This window comes from Pezoporus wallicus, unplaced genomic scaffold (genome assembly GCF_028554395.1).
Source record: "Pezoporus wallicus isolate ANWC-B61680 ecotype Strahan unplaced genomic scaffold, APGP_CSIRO_Pwel_v1 contig_11693, whole genome shotgun sequence".
NCBI lineage: Eukaryota > Metazoa > Chordata > Aves > Psittaciformes > Psittacidae > Pezoporus > Pezoporus wallicus.
In genome coordinates, this window is record NW_026642504.1 from 665,997 (window position 1) to 683,795 (window position 17,799).

Genomic DNA, 17,799 nt, shown 5'->3' on the forward strand with positions numbered 1-17,799 from the left:
TCAACACTTAAGAGCTGACTCTCAGAAACCAGTAAGAACAGACTGATTTCTTAATGGAGGTACTCTCCCCTTGCACAAGCTACCAACAGCTGCTCTCTCTTTCTTCTTGCCATCTTTTACTCTTTACACCTTGCACATTAAGACATCACCATTAATTCTACATGCCTATGGTTTTTCCACCCTCCAGAATATTTCCCTCTTCAGACCAGTAGTTAGAAAGTTATCAACATAAATCCTGAACAGAAATTCAACTATATATCCTGAAGGCTTCTCTAGTTAATAGGTCTTCTTAGGTCTTCTGCTGCTTGCTACTTATTCTGTTCAAGTTAACTGTGATAACAAAGCAGCAGCAGCAAGAGTGAAAAGGCCCTACACAGACACTTGCTGGCAAGGAGAGGGCTCATCACTTACATAGGCACCCTTGAGTATAAGCTCCTGAACAATGGAATAGCTCAAATAACAAATCTCTTGTACTATATTGCTCTTCCTTAGCAAAGCAACAAGAAAAGGAAACATTTCACCTGTCAGATGAAGAATTAAAGTGAGGAATAGAGAAGGAAAGAATAAATCAGTCTTCAGCATAATTCACATATCAATAGACAGGATTTGCATGTCTTAAAACTAATACTTAAAACTAATCAGTGTGAGCAGCCTTTCCAGATGGAGCCCCATAAACTGCACAGTAATCCATGTGCAAATTCTGCTGGAAGTCTGAAGTCTTGCTAGGCCATAGAGATAACACCCCCCCTTACTGCAGCTTCCATTACACAAAGACCTCTGCCCCACACAAATGTGACCAAAGAGCTTTCTGATTCTTTATTCTAACCTACCACACCTTTACACAGTCAGGAAGATATTTTCACTTCTTTTCCCCCAAACCACAACAAATGACTTACACTAAGAAGCAGCAAACATGCTTACTTGTGAGAACCTGACAGGAAGCATCCAGCTTCCTTATATAGAGTCCTTCTTCAGGCACATGAGCTTCAGGGCTGGCTCAGGTGCAACCTGTATGGTGGAAGAGGTAATCCTCACAGCCCATGGACATTATGGTGTCAAACAATGAAAAGCAAGTATCTTGTGACTGTTGGTGCTAATGGGAAGGTTATTACAGTCTCCTTCCTAATAATCCTGAGTCTGATAGCTTGTTCTCTAACTCTAGGAGCAGGCACATTCTAACAGGCATAAAGCTTCCTGATGTTGAAATCTCACTGAAAATCTATGAAGGGCAAGTGGTGCTGAGGGTTTCCTGAACATCCTCAGCCTGTTTCCAAACTCAGCTACACCAAACTAAACATAAATTGTGGGTTGTTGAAATTATCTGCAGATAAAATAACAGAGGTCAGAGGAGGTTGAAGACTGAGCTGTGAGCACTCAGGAACAGAACGACAGAAGATGAATAAGAAACAGAGAAGAGCTCCAGTTCCACAGAGGCTGAGCTGGTAATGTGCCTCCCATCACCTGGCATTTTATGTGAGCATTCTAAAAAGCCACATTTCAGAAAGCAAGAGCCATTTCTGTCACATAAAAGGCTCCATAATTAGGTCCTGAGGACTGAAGCCAGGTGTGTTGTAATTTGAGTTCTATTAGCATTTAAATAATCAAAGCTAACCTTTGAAGTTAGCACACCACTCAGGTGGGGGAAGCTCATCTTCAGCTGTGTCATTTCCATCTCCACTAAGCAGCAGTGTGTGAATTTACAGACCAGGATTACAGAGGTTGCTGAGGACAAAAGCCTGCAATAAAGCTAGTACACAGAAAGACACGTTTCTCAAATGTGTCTGCTTTGGGGGTACCTGTTTCTAAGTGTTTTTAGGCAGCAATCAAGATTGGTTCTCATCCAACACTCAGGTCTACCTAGTTTATCACTAAGGGACTAAACTGTATTTATTTCCCTTGTACACGGGATCTGTACATTCACACTGTTTAATCCCTTTCCACTCCTGTCTGTCTTTACTACATACAAAATCAAGGATGATGCACATCCTCACCTTAGCATCTGCTCTTATTCTGTAGCAACACAAACCCTGATGTGAGCTTCCTTCAGTCATGTCCTGTACTTTCAAAACATGCACCTCATTTCTTTGCCAGATTCTTCTTTGTTGGGATGCTTTAGACAAAACCACTTGCCCCACTTGCCAACTGTTAAGGCTGCTGGATGCAGAGATCATTGCCCCACACCAGCTGATCTTGCTAGTTTGCTTCCAATCTAAGGTAAATTATATCACCTGCAGGTAGACATGTGGAACAGAAGGAGAAGAAAATGGGGGAAGATGGAAAAGTATACTGTATGTTTTTGCTTGTTCATGCAGCACATTGGTCCAAAACCCCCTGAACTCAGAGAAAAGACTTTGCTGAGCTTTAGGACAAGCTCTAAAATAAGGGCCCAAGCAGAAATCACTGCATATCAAGTGAAACAAAAAAGATCTATGAGTGTGCTGGCTAAGCAACAAAGGAAGGCAGAAGGCAGAAATTTAGTGTCATTGTTTTAATATTACCCAGGTGGTGATTGAAAGGACCCTGTCAGCTGCTCTACCCACCAGGTATCGTGGGTTCTGCCTTTCATCCTGTTAGGATCTAACAGGATCATCTTGATTTGCACCCCAGGACCAGTGGAAATTGTACTCATTTATAGCTGAAATTCACCACTGACACATGAAAGATGCTCAAGAGTTCTACTGCAAGTTAGTAAGAAGCTGCTGTAGGGCTCTGAGGTGAAATAAGAGAGTTGTATACAAACAGGCTGCCTGTTACATTAGTAATTCAAAGACTTTTACCTGGGGAGCATCAACCCAAAGATCTACAAATTCTCTTCCTTTGAGGAAGGCCCCTGGGCTTTCTGGAAAGAATATGTGTTCCATAGGAATTTCTCACTCTGACCCGTGGCTGGGGAGGGACAGAACACACCATCATATACGTGAAAGGTGGTGGGATGAGGAGAGCGTGGTGACTGATTCACTGCTGCAGCCAAGGTATGGCTGGAGGGCAAATAATGTTTGTAGGGAAGTGATCAGCTATGCCATTGCTCAAGGCACTAAAAGGTTAGTGCCTCTTAGCTATAGAGGGAAGGGTTTGCAGACAATGCCAGAGGAAATGAAGACCCACTATCACATGAACTTGTGAGGAAGGAAAATCTAAACCCAAATCTAAGGACATGGTCTATCCACACAGCACACAAATAAGTACACAGGGTACAAAAAGGTGTTAGAAGCTGCTGCAGACAGAGGAAAATTTCCAATCCCCTTCCTCCCTTCTCTCCCCATGGAACTAGAAATGACCTATCCCTCATCCCCTTGGAGGGGGAATCAACACCCTGCTTGGGCCAGCTCGCAGCTCCTGGGTGCCTGCAGATGTGAGGCAGAGCAATCAGGCAGAAAGGGTCTTTCACTGCATCAACTCCTTCCTAACAGGGATGGAGAGAGGAGGGGGAGGAAATCACTGGGGAAATGAGTGCTGCCAGGAGGGGAGGAGATGACTCGGGGCAGCTCTTTCCTCTGGAGGAGTCACTGCACTCAGGGGACCCTTCTCTCCTGAAGGGTCACCTGTGGGGCCAGTTGTAACCAGTTCCCTTATCGAAGCCGGGGGGCAGAGTGTGGCACTCTGGCTCCTGCGGGGATCTGGCAGGAGGCAGCTGAGCTCCCTCCGGGCAGAGAGTGGGGATATAAGGAGAGGGATCCATGGGCAAAGCAGCGACACGGTGCCGAGCTGGCATAGGATAGGATACGATATAGGATAGGATGCATCTCCCGGCTCTCTGCTGCGGGGCCTCGCTGCTACTGCTCGTCCTACCGTGGGCCGGAACGCAGCCGGCCGGTGGCGAGCACGGCGCGGAGCTGCGGTCCCTGCAGGTACCTGGGCCGGGGCTCCCGGAGCGATCATCGCACCCGTTCTGGCTGGGCGAAGCGGGCGGAAGCGGGGCTCTCAGCGCCCCTCCACCACCTTCCCTTCTCCCCTCCCTTTTCCTTCCCTCGCCAGGACCTCCTGGAGGCGCTGGGGCAGCTCCGGGAGGAGGAAGGGGAATCGGGCCCGGAGGACGAGTCGGCCACCGGGGCTGAGGACGGCGGCTCCGAGTGGGAGCTCTCGGGGCCGGAGGGCGGCCCGCCGGGGACCCCACTGCCGGCAGAGGGGTGGCAGAGCCAGTGGAGGAGTCTCCTCTCCTCCTACAGACGGAGGCACTTCTCCGGCTGCTTTGGGACGAGGATGGAGAGGATCGGCGCGCAGACGGGGCTGGGATGCAACCAGTACAAAGCCCGTAGGTCCCCGCGGCGCAGGGAACGGGGGGAAGCCGGAGCTCGGCCCTGACCGCCGGAGCGGGGGCAGCCGGGGCAGCCGCTGAGAGGCCGCTGTCCCCGGCTGAAAGCCTCGGAGCGGCTCCCCCGCAGCTCTCCGCTCTTCTCTCCCAGGTTTCTGGAGGAGAGGGAGAAGCTGAAACCAGGGCCGGCTCTCAGGCGCTTCCATGCCGGTGTCCAGCAGCCAGCCAGCCAGGCTATCCCTGGAGCCTCTGCCACGGTGGGGTGTGGGGCATTAAACTTTTGTACAAAGCCTGCTTTGTCTTTTCTGAGTGAGTTTTTGGGGGTTACACGATCAGAAGATACAGACACACACACACCCCCCACACCCCCCCCGGAGCGCTCCTCTCCCTCTGCCCTGAGGCTCAATCACGACCCCGGTCAGAGCATCCCACTCGGTCTGGACAAGCCATTGCCGAGGGCTGCAGCAGCAGGAAGGATGGTGGTTGCATGCTGCCAGGGCAATGATCAGTCCAGTGCCCCTCACGCCTCACTGAAGAGGTCCTGCCAGGCCCCTATGCCAGCTCTGGAGCCAGACCGGGATGCCTTTCCCAACAGCTTCACCACCCAGTAGCTGCGAATCCTCCCAGGAGGTGGGCATCGGGCTCGGGGTTAATTCCAGGTGATGTGCTACACTCGGCCCTGTCCCGCGGGCCAAGTTTGGCCGTGGGTGCCCCTGAGGACGGAAGGGCTACAGCGCTTTAGAAACACACTTGCAGCGGTCGCGGAGCGGCTGCGGCCGCGGGCGGGCGCGTTCAGCACCCGGGACAGACGCCAGCCGGCCCCGCCGCGCTCCCGACTCATGGCCCTGGCGTTCAGCGCAGGCCCCTCGCTCCCCAGGCCGGGTTTCTCGCACACCCCTCCCAAGACAAGGCTGTGAACGATGCGCAGGGCGCCCCAAGCAGACATAAAGGCTGGAGGCTTTGCCAGTCTGCTGCAGAGGAACTGCGGGAGGAAAGGCCTGTGCTGCCTGCAAAGGAAGGGGCAGCACATCGCAGAAGTAATGCATCCCGATCAGCGGCAGAAACAATCCATGTCTGCGATTAAAGTTTCTTCCCCTATGGAAAAAGTGAGGCATCACTTAACTATCTTAATTGCAGTACGGCCTGCCCTGTGATCTCGGTGCTGCATGCCCTGCACCAGGCGTTATTACATTTCTCTTGCGTTTCCTATGCTCATCTCTTCATTTCCCTCGTAATCAAACTGAATTGCAAGGCAGGGCAAGAGAGCTTGGGTGGGGTATGGCATAGTCTTGGCAAAGGGTTTAGTCACCAGGAGATGAAAGGAATCCAAGCCCAGCCTCCTCCTCAGAACTGGACTACAAAGGCTCTTTGCAATCAGCACTAGCACTTGTCAGCTGTAAAACGGCAGTAGAATGGACGCCCCTGGAAGGACGTGCAGTGGAAGGGGGCATCAGATCTACCCGCAGAAGGAATCCACCAGCCCTGAGGCTTAGAGTCTGCAGCCATACAGGGCTGAAAACCAAGGGCATCTGCCCATCCTGCTGGGGAAGGGGCTGAGCTCCCTCCATGGGCCACCCTCCTTCCCACAGGGAACACATGGGGCTGCTAGCAGCACCCTTGATGGTCTCCCTCTCTGCTCTGAGCAACCGAGGCTGCTTTCTAATGGAGCCTCATCTCACTGCATCTCTTATCCCCTAACCTGGGGTGTTACTGGGGAAATGTGCCGATTTTCCAGCCCTAAAACAAGCCACAGAGTGCTTTTTCTAACAACTTGCTGTCCTGGTAAGACTCCCAACAAAGGCTTTTCCAGACTGACAGCCAGCTGAGCACAGGCAATGCTGTGTCATGACTATTCACTGCCAGGCTATAACACCTGAAGTCCACATTAATCTTGCCAAGGTGATGATACTAAGATACTGCAGGCAAAGAAACAAGTGAGCTTAATAGCTCCAACAATGATGAGTTGAGTTCTGATGTTTTACACTCCATTTGCTTTGGTAGGACTGTGCAATGGGTAATAGAGGGCAGAATCTGGCTTTGAAAATGCAAAAACTGTGATGGTCAGCCCTTTTATGCCATCCATATACTTCCACACAAAGAACGTGAAACAGTACACAGAAATCTTCCTGCCTTAGAAAAGTGTTGTCACGGTTTAAGTCAGGCCGCTACATCTCATTTATCTGCTGTGTAATACAGAAGATGGAAAAGGAACAAAGCAGGGGAAAAAAAAAAGGAATATCTCTGGCTGCAGGTTATTGAATACAATCCTGGAATATTAGATTGTTTCACAGGGACATGGCACTCGAAGCTAAATACTTCACACCTATGACTGATAGTGTGTTCCTTGGTTCTTTGCTGCTGGGTTTGTGCTCCAGGGGTTGCTTTACAGATGTGGCGAGCTCTGGGGCAAAACGACAAGCAGCAGAGTGTTTTCACACAGCAGGTGGGGTGTGAAAGGAAAGAAAATAAGAAATAAATAAATCAAATCAAGTTACCTTAATTTGGATACTCAGTATTACTGAATAATTCTGGTTCGTCTTCTAATGCTTTCTCGGTTTACCAAAGTTACTCCCTGGCACACACAAACACACACACCCAAGAGCAGCTGTAAGAGCGTATTCATAACTGATTAGTGAATTATACACACACTGCACTAGGGAGTGTTAATTACAAACTAAAAATAAGCTATCCTTTCTTAATAGCATAGAATAAGAATGTGTTAGGTTACATAATAAAACCCAAGTACTGCCTCCATGTACTGCAAAAGAAAGCATGGGGAAAAATAGGGATTGCTCTTGTAATAAAGGAGTTCATCAGAATTCATCAGAGTTGGGCTGACTTGAAGCTGTATTAGGGAAAAGTAGCATTTGAGCTTGACTTCACAACCTTGAGAATGTCCTTTCTAGTATAATTTTGGTAGCTGATCATGTGAACGGTGTGCACATGTTCGTGCACAAACAGCATGTTAGCACATTTAAGACATGAGAAATATTTTATCGTTCTCTTGTTACTTAGAAACTGTACTCAGGAGATTCTTTCAAGATCAGTCGTATTAGAAGTCAGGTTTTTTGACTTTTATATGATTTTATTACAAGAAAAAATTTATTGCAAGACTGACATATTCAACTTGCTCATATAGTCATTCTTGTTTCAGTTTAGAATAAGAAGTAACATTAGGAAAATGAAGGATAAGCAGTATGCTTCATGATTTAGAGTTCTCCTGCAGTTCTGTAAAGAAGATGAGATTTTAGTTGCACTATATGCACAAAGAAACGCTGGAAGACGAACTTGAAGCAAAGCAGCATTTCTGCGATTTCTCATTTAAGCAATAGCAGCTTTTAGCTAAACTTGAAAACTCCAGTTCTCAAGCAAACAACTAAATACTCTTTGGTTTTAATATATTAAACTAAACATTTCAGTTTAACCCTTCCCAGAACGCACATACACACAAATCCATTCACTCTCCCTTGGGGCCAGACTCCAATACCTTTGCTGAGAAACACCAAAAGCCATCTAGCTAAAGTTCTCGGCGAGCAAGTTGTATGATGCATCTTGTATGATGGCACAAGAAGATTATTCCTGAATCTGAGCATCTCTTCTTTAATTTTTATTGCTGTCAGGTCAAGCCTTACCATCGAAGTGTAAAGAAATCCCATGGATTTGAATGTTTAATAAAGACTAGTGGTTTTCAGTGCTGCCGGAGCCAGTTCCCGCAGGGGGCTAGAGGTATTCGGTGTCCTGCAGAGTCAGTCTAGAAGTTATCGTCTGGATTGAAGTGCAGATCGAAGTGCTTCTGCTGTTGTAACATGCAAAGTCTCAACGATGATATCACCCCAACAGCAATGAGAAAAGAGAAGTGACCCAAACCTGAGATTTTCAGCATACTCCGTGGCATGCAGTGGCTGCGCAGATTCCATATATAGAAGGAAAATGTGCACGGTACTTTAGGTGTCCTAAAAGTAGATTTATCTTCAGCCTTTACTCACGACCAAATACTCATCTGTAAAGCCTTTCATTTTCCCTATAAAAGGTAATTTCCCTATGGAAAGCTTCTAAATGAGTGGAGTTTAGAGCAGTTTCAGGTTTGTTTCCCATCTCTGTAAATCTGACCATAGGGGTCTCTTGAAAGAAAATTGCTAAGAATTTCCAACTGGACTATGTAATCACAGCGCCTGGTATCAAGAGGAGGGGGAGTGACATGAAATCACTGACTTGTGACATACATTCCTCAGCAACAGCAGCTGCTGCCTAATGACAGCTAATAAAGGGAATCTTCCCTTGACAGAGCTGCATGCCTGCAATGGGACTGGAATGTGCCCCAGATAAATCCACTGATAACCTAGGAAGCAGAGATCACACCCAAAGAGTATAAAAGACAAGCTTCGGAAGAGAGCGGATAGGACGAGGAAGAGAGAGACCTGAAGAGACATCTCAGAAGAAACAGCTTGAACTTCCCTATTCCCAACGAAGCCAGCACCATGGACACTAAAGGCTCATTTTCCTGTGGCTTCCTCTTGCTGCTGCTCATCCAACTCCAGCTTGGAAGAGCCAACCCTATCTACAGCCTCAGCCCTGCCAAAGAACTGGCCAGCATGGAGGTGAGGACTCTCTCCTTTTGCAAGGTTAAATGTTCAGGGTGCTTAGCAGAGTGTGAGGTGGTGGTTTTGCCTTTCTTTTGCACAATCAGATAGCTGCATCAGCAATCACATGCTAGGAGACAAAGTCTCAGTTCTTCAGAGGGGTTGAAAGAAGCTCTGCAGAGCAATAGCTTCACTTGAGCTCCTGGATAGCAGTAAGAAACAAAATTGCGATGTTGTGATGTCTGCTTTGGCTCTTTGGTTCTTTTTCTCTTAAAGATCCACCTTCCTGGGAGTAAATTCCCAGAGAGGGAAAAAAGCATCACAGCATCTGCATAAGAACAAACAGAAAATGTTCAGGAAGGCTCCTGTTTGTCCCACTAAATGTCAGGGACAGTGAAGCAGGACAGCCATACGGCTCTAGCTGCGCAGGTTTAAGAGAACTGACTGCATATGAATGGGAGATGAGGAGGTAAAGTGGAGCACCCAAAGCCAAACATTTAGAGAAGCTGCTAGAGGAACAGTATGATCATTTAGTGTGGCTCAGCTGGAAAGCTTCTAGAGCTATGAAATTACCAGCTGTGTATTTTAATGACCGATAGAGAACATCCATTGCGGCAGCACAATACAAGCTCTAGGTTCAGTCTTGCAAGATGAAACCTGAAAGCTCAAACCTTTCCTTGGGCTGTATCAGTGACCAGCTCCTTACAGCATCAGACCCTGAGAAAAAACTACACAAGATGATCAGGACAGTGCCAGCCAAAGCTAAAACATCCCCAGCCTCTAGGCTGATTCCAGCAGCTATCCAAGAGTGGCTTCCAAATTCACTGTAAGGCTCACTTCTCTCTACTCTACTTCTAGAGATGGACAGTTCTACTCCTCTAATTCATTGAGCTGATCCTTATTACACAAAGCTTTAAAAATTATAGAGAATGGTACCCAGGAAGCAGTCACACAGCAGACCTGAATTTAGCATACAGGCATTTTCATGTTACTTTAAGAAGCAGCAATCCTCTAACTCCTGGGGCAGAGATTAGTGATAACACCAACAGTTTCTCCAAATGATGTCCACTGAAATTGCCAGGGGTGACAAGCAAGGAGATGGTCTTAGCCAAAAAAGGAGAAAGCCAATTGCTTGCAAGTAGCATTGCAGGCAACTTGAGAACACGGGAGGAGACTGTGGATTCAGAGGTACTCTGAGATAGAGTACTATTAGTGGGCTGAGTAGTATCTCCCTGTGCAACTTAGATCATGCTCTTTTTCCCTGCCAAGAGCTCTTCTAACCTTGCCAATAAGATACACTTCGGTGGCAAGCTACAAATAGGTGGAATTAATGTGGACAGGGATTTACTGCAGAGGACAGAGCTCAAGTACCACCAGCAACCCTGGGATCCAACCTGATAGTCTCCTAGAGCTGGCTATGGGACCATTGATGAATGCAGCACTGGATGACAGGAAGAGTTAGGAAATTACCACAAAACAAAGAATTTTATGAAATTAATCCTTCTATTGTAGGCTCTGCTGGAGAAACTGGAGGATAAATTTGCAATGATTGAAGCCCTGGAGTCCAATCCTGACCTGCAAGAACCCAAAAACCAGGAGGAGGTCCCACCAGAACTCATGGATGACAGTGATGACCAGAAGGCTGAACCCAGGCTAGCACCCAGCACCCCTCTGTCCTACAGGGACCCCTTCCTCAAGAGACTGAGGGGGCTGCAGATGCCCAGGATGATGAGAGATTCTGGCTGCTTCGGGAGGAGGATTGATAGGATCGGCTCCCTGAGTGGAATGGGTTGCAATGGTGAGTCCCATCTAAGCCATTTCTCTGAACAGAACAGATTGCATCTGTTACTTGTGACAAGGGAAGAGCAGGTTTTCTTTTAAGCCTTTAATAAGTCACAGCTTCAGAAAGGAATTAATTTTAGCCTAATACTTAAGCTAGCATTGATTTTTCAAAGGAAAAAATGTGTCTATTGATTCAGTAGGTAAAGGCACTGCTGAAAACGGCGCATATACTGAGAAGGAAACAAGTCCTAGTAACACTTGTTTCATGTTTGGCTTGCAGGTTCCAGAAAGAATTAAGACAACCTCCCTATGCCCTACTCTGAAGAATGCTTTACAGTACCTGTTCCTCCCCAGACGAAAGCCGGATGCTTTCTAAACTCTTCAACAGAAAGTGATTCCTATTTCTATTTATTTATTTATTTATTTATTTGATGGTTGGTTTGTTTTTTTTTTAAAGAATATTTCTTACTCTAGCACCAAGAGATCATCTTTAAATAAAACTAACACGTTAGACATCTCTGCTGGACCTCTCTCCTGTCTGTTGCATTAAAATGTCTTGTATTTTCCTAAAGTCAGAAGCCTATGTTTTATTGAAAAGGCTGATCCACAAGGCTGGGTCTTACACTAGACAGAGAATGTAGGAACAAAAATGAGGTTTTCACTGGAGTTTTTTCCCTCTGCACTAAGAAATTGTAACAGATTAGCAGATAAAAAAAGCTTGCTCAACATTGAAACACCAACATGAGTCCTCCTATAGACAGGGGTTTAGTAACAAGAGAGTCCTGTTGCTGGTGTAGGTTATTCAGTCAAGGGAAGCGCCACAAATCCCACACAGAAGCAAAATTGACATGAAAAGAAATCAGAAAAATCACAACACTCCACAAGTTTCAAGATCACCAGAGGGAGGAAAGGGAATTCATTGTATATGCTTTCTAGCACTCACCAAATAAAGGCTCTGAGCATCACACAAAGATACATCATTAACTGTGTCTTGTCTCACTCTGCATGTGGCTGAGGTGCTGCTCCTCAGGGTCTCTCGATGGAGTCCTATTCATGGTATTTCTCATGTGAGGGCAGGTGGGACCACTCCAGCTACAAAGCAGCTTCTACAAAACATGTATCCCTTTCTGGGAATGGCCCTCCACAAAGTTTTTCTACACAGGGTTAATGGGATCACTGCAAGTCTGATCGAGGTTTCATTGAAGCCTTTGGGGCTAAATTTCACACCTAGGATCTGAATTTGCCCCAGACCTTCTCCACGTTCTTCCCCCTCCAAACAGGGTTATATTGCCAGGACCACATTTGGTCAGCACCACAAGGACCAAATAGCCTGGATTCCCAAGTCAGCCACAGCAACAGCATTGAGCTCAGGCTCAGCACAACCGTCCTGTGATTGCACATTCCACTAGAAACGGTGTTACTTTGAGCATTTGATTTTGGGTCTCATCCCCAGCATCCATTACTCGAGCATCCCAGAAAGGGCCTAACACATAGCTCCAGGATAGGCTCAACTGCAGAAGTCTAATTCTAACTTTGCTTATGCATATGCACATAGAGAGAGGAATGATAGTTGCTTAAGACAGGCTACAGTGAGGCAAATGTGCCAGAGCCATGGCAGTTGCTGACAACAGCTCTCAGGAAGCACAGCTACAGTGAAAGCATGAGTTTGAGTGCTGAATGGCACATCACTCCTGCACATGCTGTACTGCTTTCATAGGGCTTATGTCACGCATCACATTTTTGACAAGCCACCCTCCTAGTCACTCCCTGTCCTGCTGACATGGACCTGAGTGCTCCCTGCCATGCTGGGCCCTGTGACTCTTCCCTAGGGAAACAGGCTTCTCTGAGGGAATCGTTTTGCTCCACTCCAATGGGAATCAACACCTACTGTGATACAAATCAGACGTCGCAGCCTTCCAGCAGTGCCAGCCAAAGATAAAATACTCTATGCAACACATAGGTTTCCCTGGCAGGAAAACTGCTTCCCAGGTCAAGATTGCCAGCAGCTACCAGGAGACATCTCTGCAGTGAAAAGCTACAGCAACTTTGCATTTACTCAAAGGTGGTTTCACAAATCTATGTGGTGTGAAGTCACCCTTTGGAGAGCCTTTGTGGGGATAATGGGGCTTCATCTTCTCAAACAGGCTTTCCAAACGAAGCCCTGCAGCCATCTGTTTCCCACTGCAGCAAGATGGGAACGTGCAGATGGATCCCTCCACACTTGCAATGGGCAGCAGCCTGACTTCCCATGTGCTGCTGTAAAGCAAAGTAAAAACAATCCTCGTACTCTAACAATAACAGCCCTGGCTGGAGCTGAATTTTACCCAGTCAAGCAAAACTTGTACAGACACTGTAAATTGTCCCTCCCTGTCAGCCCCTCAAGGCACAAACCACTAATAGTTCACTGGAATGTGCTAAAAACGGCAAGAAGAGTTGGTGCTGCCTGACCCAAAGCCAGGTAGGTCCAGTATTAAGAGCAAGCCAGTTCCTGGTGGAACAAGTCTGTATTGGCTTGCAGACAGTATGTTAATAGACCCTGGGGTCTGGGAGAACCTAATTGAGAGTAGGCAATCTAGGAAAAAAGCATCTCTGTGGCTGGATTTTTACTGCTGCTCCCATAAACACACTGAGCTGTAAAGCTCCCCCAGGGAAATCTCAGAGTCAGGTCAGAATAGGACTGCACACAGAAACAAGCACTTGGAAAAGCTGAATGAGAGAAAAGTGAGCACTGCTGGGCTCTACAGGACAAGCAAAGCTGCCACTCTTGCTGTGATCACAGGGAACAGTCTTGGGAACAGCCAGTCCCAAACAAGCATATAGACAAAAGTAGCCCACTGCTTATGGGGAAAGCTTATCTGAAAGCTAAATGTCTCTCTAGAGCTGTGTTTCTTTCTAAAGAGGGTACTGTGGCTAAGAGGACACACACAGAAAACACAAAAGGTTCCACTACACACTTGCTTTCAGTGAGACCAGGAATTTCAGACTGTAGGTACAGAAACAATGGATTCTGGAGGGAGCGAGTGAATTAATTTATCATCTGTTTCATAGAACAGCCACATGCTCTGTGACCCAGCAGCATCAGCAGCAAGTGCCACAGCTCTGCTCTTCATCAAAGATCAGCAGGCTGACCTTTACAGCAGGGGGAAAAAGAGGCACAAAGCTTGTTACCACAGTTACATTGGGTTATGCTCTACCTTACTTTGCAGTAACCTGGACTTGTGTTCATGGCTGAAGCTTCAGAGGACAGTCCTGTCATCCCATGTTAACCTGCCAGCCTTTTATTTCTTCTGCTGCTGCTGTAACTGCAGTGGATTTGGATAGTTGCACATGCTATCCATGCAAGGATGCAGGGATTCCTCTAACCTAGGCCCTTCTCTCTTCCAGCAGCAGGCAGTTCTGTATAGACCCATGTCTACACATCAGGTAGTTTCCTTCAGGTTTGTAGTGGACCTGCCTTTGGTCCCTGTAAATTTTGGAAACTAACCCTGATAGAACTTTATGGAGGAAAATATGGGATTGCATTGGAGGAGAAACAATCCAAGAGCAATACCAGGCTCTGGTGAGGGCAGGAGCTGAAGATCACATTAATCTTCAGTTCTACATGAATTCCTACTAAGTCTTCACACCTATCCAAGATACATCTCTTCTTCTAGAGAAACTTCCACATGGGGAAGGGAAGGTCGGTGACACATCAGTAATAGTGCAGGAGAAAGGGTAGCAGCCACACAACCAAACAAGAGCTTCAGAGGAAGCTTTAAGAACTAGGCTGTGAGTCAGTCCCAAAACAGGGAATTGGTGTAGCTTGTAATTGCAAACAATCCAGAAACAGTCTAAGCACAGGATGCCTGTGGAACATCCCTATCACCGCAAAGCAAGGGCTGATGTCAAAAGCAGCTAATGCAGGTTAGGTTCCAAGTAATTATTCAGCACTGAGCAGTGCAGGGTCCTGAAATCCTGCCCTCCTCCACCCCATCAGGCAGCGTCCTTTATACATTAATCATCCCCCAACAACACAGCACCTGAGATGCATTCAAGTGCTATCATGGTCCTTTGTGCAAAGGAAGAAATATCCCAGTGGGATCAGAGAAGGACCAGGGTAACACCCTCCACCACCCAGCTCTAATGATATTCGCCACCTCCTGCCATGCCAGACTTCATACTTGCTTCTTCATAGCTCCTGGCACTAACCCTGGCTGGCAGCGCATAATTCAGCAGCTTCCCTTCCTTTGATCTCTGGAACACAGTAATGACACCAACATGCCTCCTACGCCTCTTGCACGCTGTAAGGCAGGAGCCTCACTCACGAAAGTGGTGTGGTTGGCATGGGGTTTTACTGCAAATTAGATTTGAGGGTTTCTTCCACCCCTCACACACTGCACTAGCCCTTTCCAGGTTCCCACTAGATGAAGAGTTTCACTAAATCCCAGTCTGCAGGCAAGAAGAGCTGTCACCACTGCTTTGCTCCTCTAGGAAATCGCATGGGAAGGATCCTCTGCTGCTGCAGGGAAGTGTGGAGCTGTGCCATTGCACATAACAATCCAATCATATCCAGCTTGCTTGATTTAATATCACTAAAGCTTGGCCCCCAAAGGCCTTTGCTGATTGACATCTGCTTGATAAGGGTGTCCCAGTGATCCTAGCAGCAACTCTCTACAGACAATAGCAGACTCGCCCCATGCCCAAAGACGGAGATCACCTGCACTATGGTCACAGCTCAGAATGCAGCACAAAGCCTGTGACAGCTCTGCTGTGTTGAGAACAGCCTCTCCCCAAGTCTCTCACCTGCTCACCCAGGTACAGTTCCCATTAGGCAGTTGGAACCTAGTTGTCCAACAGCTGTCTCAGTTTTCACACCAAAGAAGGAAGAGCCCAGAGGCATTGCTGAGAGATAAAGAAAGTGGCATCTTTTCTGGTGCTTTTCTCACACCTTCGAGGTGTGAAATACCTTGAAACAAAACAAGAACGTTCCTTGCAGCAGATGTCCCTGTGCTGTCAGGCCTGATATGGTGGGAATTGGGAAGCAAAGGAAAGGTAAAAATCCATGTCTAAAGTCAGCCACCACACAGATATTCTCTATTATAAGCATCAAGGAGCTGCTAGGGGAGTCAACAAGGGTCCGAGAATGGTCCTGTCTTTGTGTCATGAGTTCTTCAACACAGTATTGTCTTCTGTGTTTATCTATTCCAACTGGTATATATGGATTCCAGTCTCCTGCTCCTAGATGCTTAAGAGTCACTCATACATGGCCCACACAGCAACTCGGGCTTTATTTCTGTAATTTGGAATCAGCCTGGACAAAGGGACATTCTGCTTACTTTGGAACAGTGATCTCAATGTCTAAACCTTCCAAACCTGTGTGGAACTCACTGCCATCTCATTCCAGCTCTGAACAAGCTTTTTCCATCTGGTGCATTTGAAAAGCTCCAGTGGATGCTGAAGGGGCCAAGTGCGCCTCAGTGCTGCTGCAAAGCGCTTCAGCACCCTGGACAAGAAGAGCAGCAGCTTCCTTCTTTCAACTTACACATCAGCACAGCCATCCTCTGTTCTTCCTGCATGATACACACCTGTGTAGGTATGCACATATGCTAAAGGAAGCAGCTTGTATCCTCCCACCAAAGCAAAGCAAAACTGGAAAGAAATCTCACCACATAACACTAAATTCTTCTGCTAGAGACACAGTTTACAGGTATGGGGATCGTGACATGTGGTTGGATTTAATGAGTCTATAAATCTTGGTAGAAAGGGGTTTTAATTCAGACATTAATGTATTACACAGCTTTTCTGGTAACCAGCCAAGAAAAATGCAAGGCAAACCACCACTTACAAGTTTTGGATTTCTCAGGTAAGAAAATCAGCAGTTGCTGCACAATTCAGGAGAGTTCAACTCCTCATCAAACATTTGTTATTCCCGCCTTTGAAACAAGCTGTTGTGAGAGAACACGGGACTGGAGTGGTCACAACCTAAAGGATTACACTAATTCCTACCTCTGCCCAGCCTCAGTGCACCTTCTGCACACGCTGTTAGATCCAGAAAGCTCATAAATAGCAATTACTCATCATCCTCAAATGATGTTCTTGGATATTGCCATGTTCTACTAGTTTTATTAGAATAAAGGGCAAAAATAAAACACCGCTAGAAACATCAAAAGGCCTTGAAAGTGCTGAAGGAGACACACAAATGTTTTACTCTCAGACATGTTATGGTTACATGAATACTTCCCAAGTGCCATAGTTCAAATAAAAATATATTCATACAAATTTAAAAAAAAATACCATTTATATACACCAAGGAATTAGCTTACATCATTTCATAACAAAAAACAGTGCAAAAAAACAACCCCAAAACCAAATGGAAAGTTGCTACCATTGGAATGGCTCACAGTAAGTCAACAAGTCAAAACCGCATCAGTTAACACTGCACAGGAAACCATGGGGCAGCAGAGAATGCCCCATAGTATCCCCTAACTTCTGCCATCAATACTAATCCAGTTATTTGTACTATTCCTTTAGTGTTGCTCTGAGTAAAAGGTTACAGGCACCTAACATTAGAAGTAAGTTTCTTGTACATCACTAAGCAACCAGAGCCAGGGTAGAAGCAGTGAATGTGTTTTAAGAAAGGAGCTAAGAGAGCAAAGTGTGAGAACAAGACTGATTCAACGGGAGCCACTTTGCATCAGTCCTTAGCAGAAGGGAAACGCTGCATCTCCAAACGTCAGATGAACTTGTAATTCCCTTTCTGCAAGCTACAGAACACTGACTGCACACTCAGTTTTCCCTTTAAAGCAACTGACAAGGTCACCCACCACCCTCATTTAAAACTTCTTTAGGGAAGGAATGAACAGGGTGTGCTTTCCAGCTGGAACATTTGGGTCAGACAGATGCACAGAGAAGACAGTGCTGACAGCAGGCTGAAAGCAAGTGGCCTTCTCCTGGGGAAGTGCAGCTGGTGCTCAGACAAACCTTGACAAGGTTTTTCAGCCTGTCTTGTCTGGATTGCCTGACTCCAGGCCTCAGTAGTGACGACAAGACATCCCAGCAAAATATACTGCTGCAGCTTGTGTACACAAATAAAACAGGACATGACCAGCCCAAGGCAAACCACCTAAGGAGCCCTATTGATGTGCATGAAGAGGAGAAACCTTCCACACACAATCACTCATCATGAGCAAGAGGAAAGAGATCTGT

At 46.6% G+C, this 17,799-nt stretch overlaps 3 protein-coding genes across 4 annotated transcripts in view; 2 read left to right on the top strand and 1 right to left on the bottom strand.

Annotated features, from left to right (window-relative positions):
- CLCN6 (chloride voltage-gated channel 6) overlaps window positions 1-17,799 on the bottom strand; it is a 58,245-nt gene that overhangs the window by 21,655 nt on the left and 18,791 nt on the right. The window lies entirely within an intron of this gene.
- Window positions 3,462-4,546, top strand: LOC130610742 (natriuretic peptides A-like). Of its 2 annotated transcripts, XM_057430819.1 has the most exons (3): window positions 3,466-3,848; window positions 3,976-4,252; window positions 4,404-4,546. In XM_057430819.1, exons 1-3 carry the CDS (start codon window positions 3,738-3,740, stop codon window positions 4,427-4,429), a joined length of 414 nt encoding a protein of 137 aa, XP_057286802.1. In that variant the 5' UTR covers window positions 3,466-3,737; the 3' UTR covers window positions 4,430-4,546. The 2 variants fall into 2 exon arrangements, with proteins under 2 accessions (XP_057286801.1, XP_057286802.1); XM_057430818.1 differs by lacking the exon at window positions 4,404-4,546 and having other exon boundaries at window positions 3,462-3,848; window positions 3,976-4,302.
- On the top strand, window positions 8,634-11,594 carry LOC130610744 (natriuretic peptides A). Its single transcript, XM_057430820.1, has 3 exons — window positions 8,634-8,850; window positions 10,345-10,630; window positions 10,895-11,594. The coding sequence occupies exons 1-3, from the start codon at window positions 8,731-8,733 to the stop codon at window positions 10,909-10,911; spliced, it is 423 nt and encodes a 140-aa protein (XP_057286803.1). The 5' UTR covers window positions 8,634-8,730; the 3' UTR covers window positions 10,912-11,594.

Bases quoted from the DNA above. Each gene is read 5' to 3' on its own strand.
- LOC130610742 (XM_057430818.1), top strand. From the start codon at position 3,738: ATGCATCTCCCGGCTCTCTGCTGCGGGGCCTCGCTGCTACTGCTCGTC. The intron at 3,849-3,975 runs GTACCTGGGCCG...TTCCCTCGCCAG, and splicing joins CGGAGCTGCGGTCCCTGCAG to GACCTCCTGGAGGCGCTGGG.
- LOC130610744 (XM_057430820.1), top strand. From the start codon at position 8,731: ATGGACACTAAAGGCTCATTTTCCTGTGGCTTCCTCTTGCTGCTGCTC. The intron at 8,851-10,344 runs GTGAGGACTCTC...CTTCTATTGTAG, and splicing joins AAGAACTGGCCAGCATGGAG to GCTCTGCTGGAGAAACTGGA.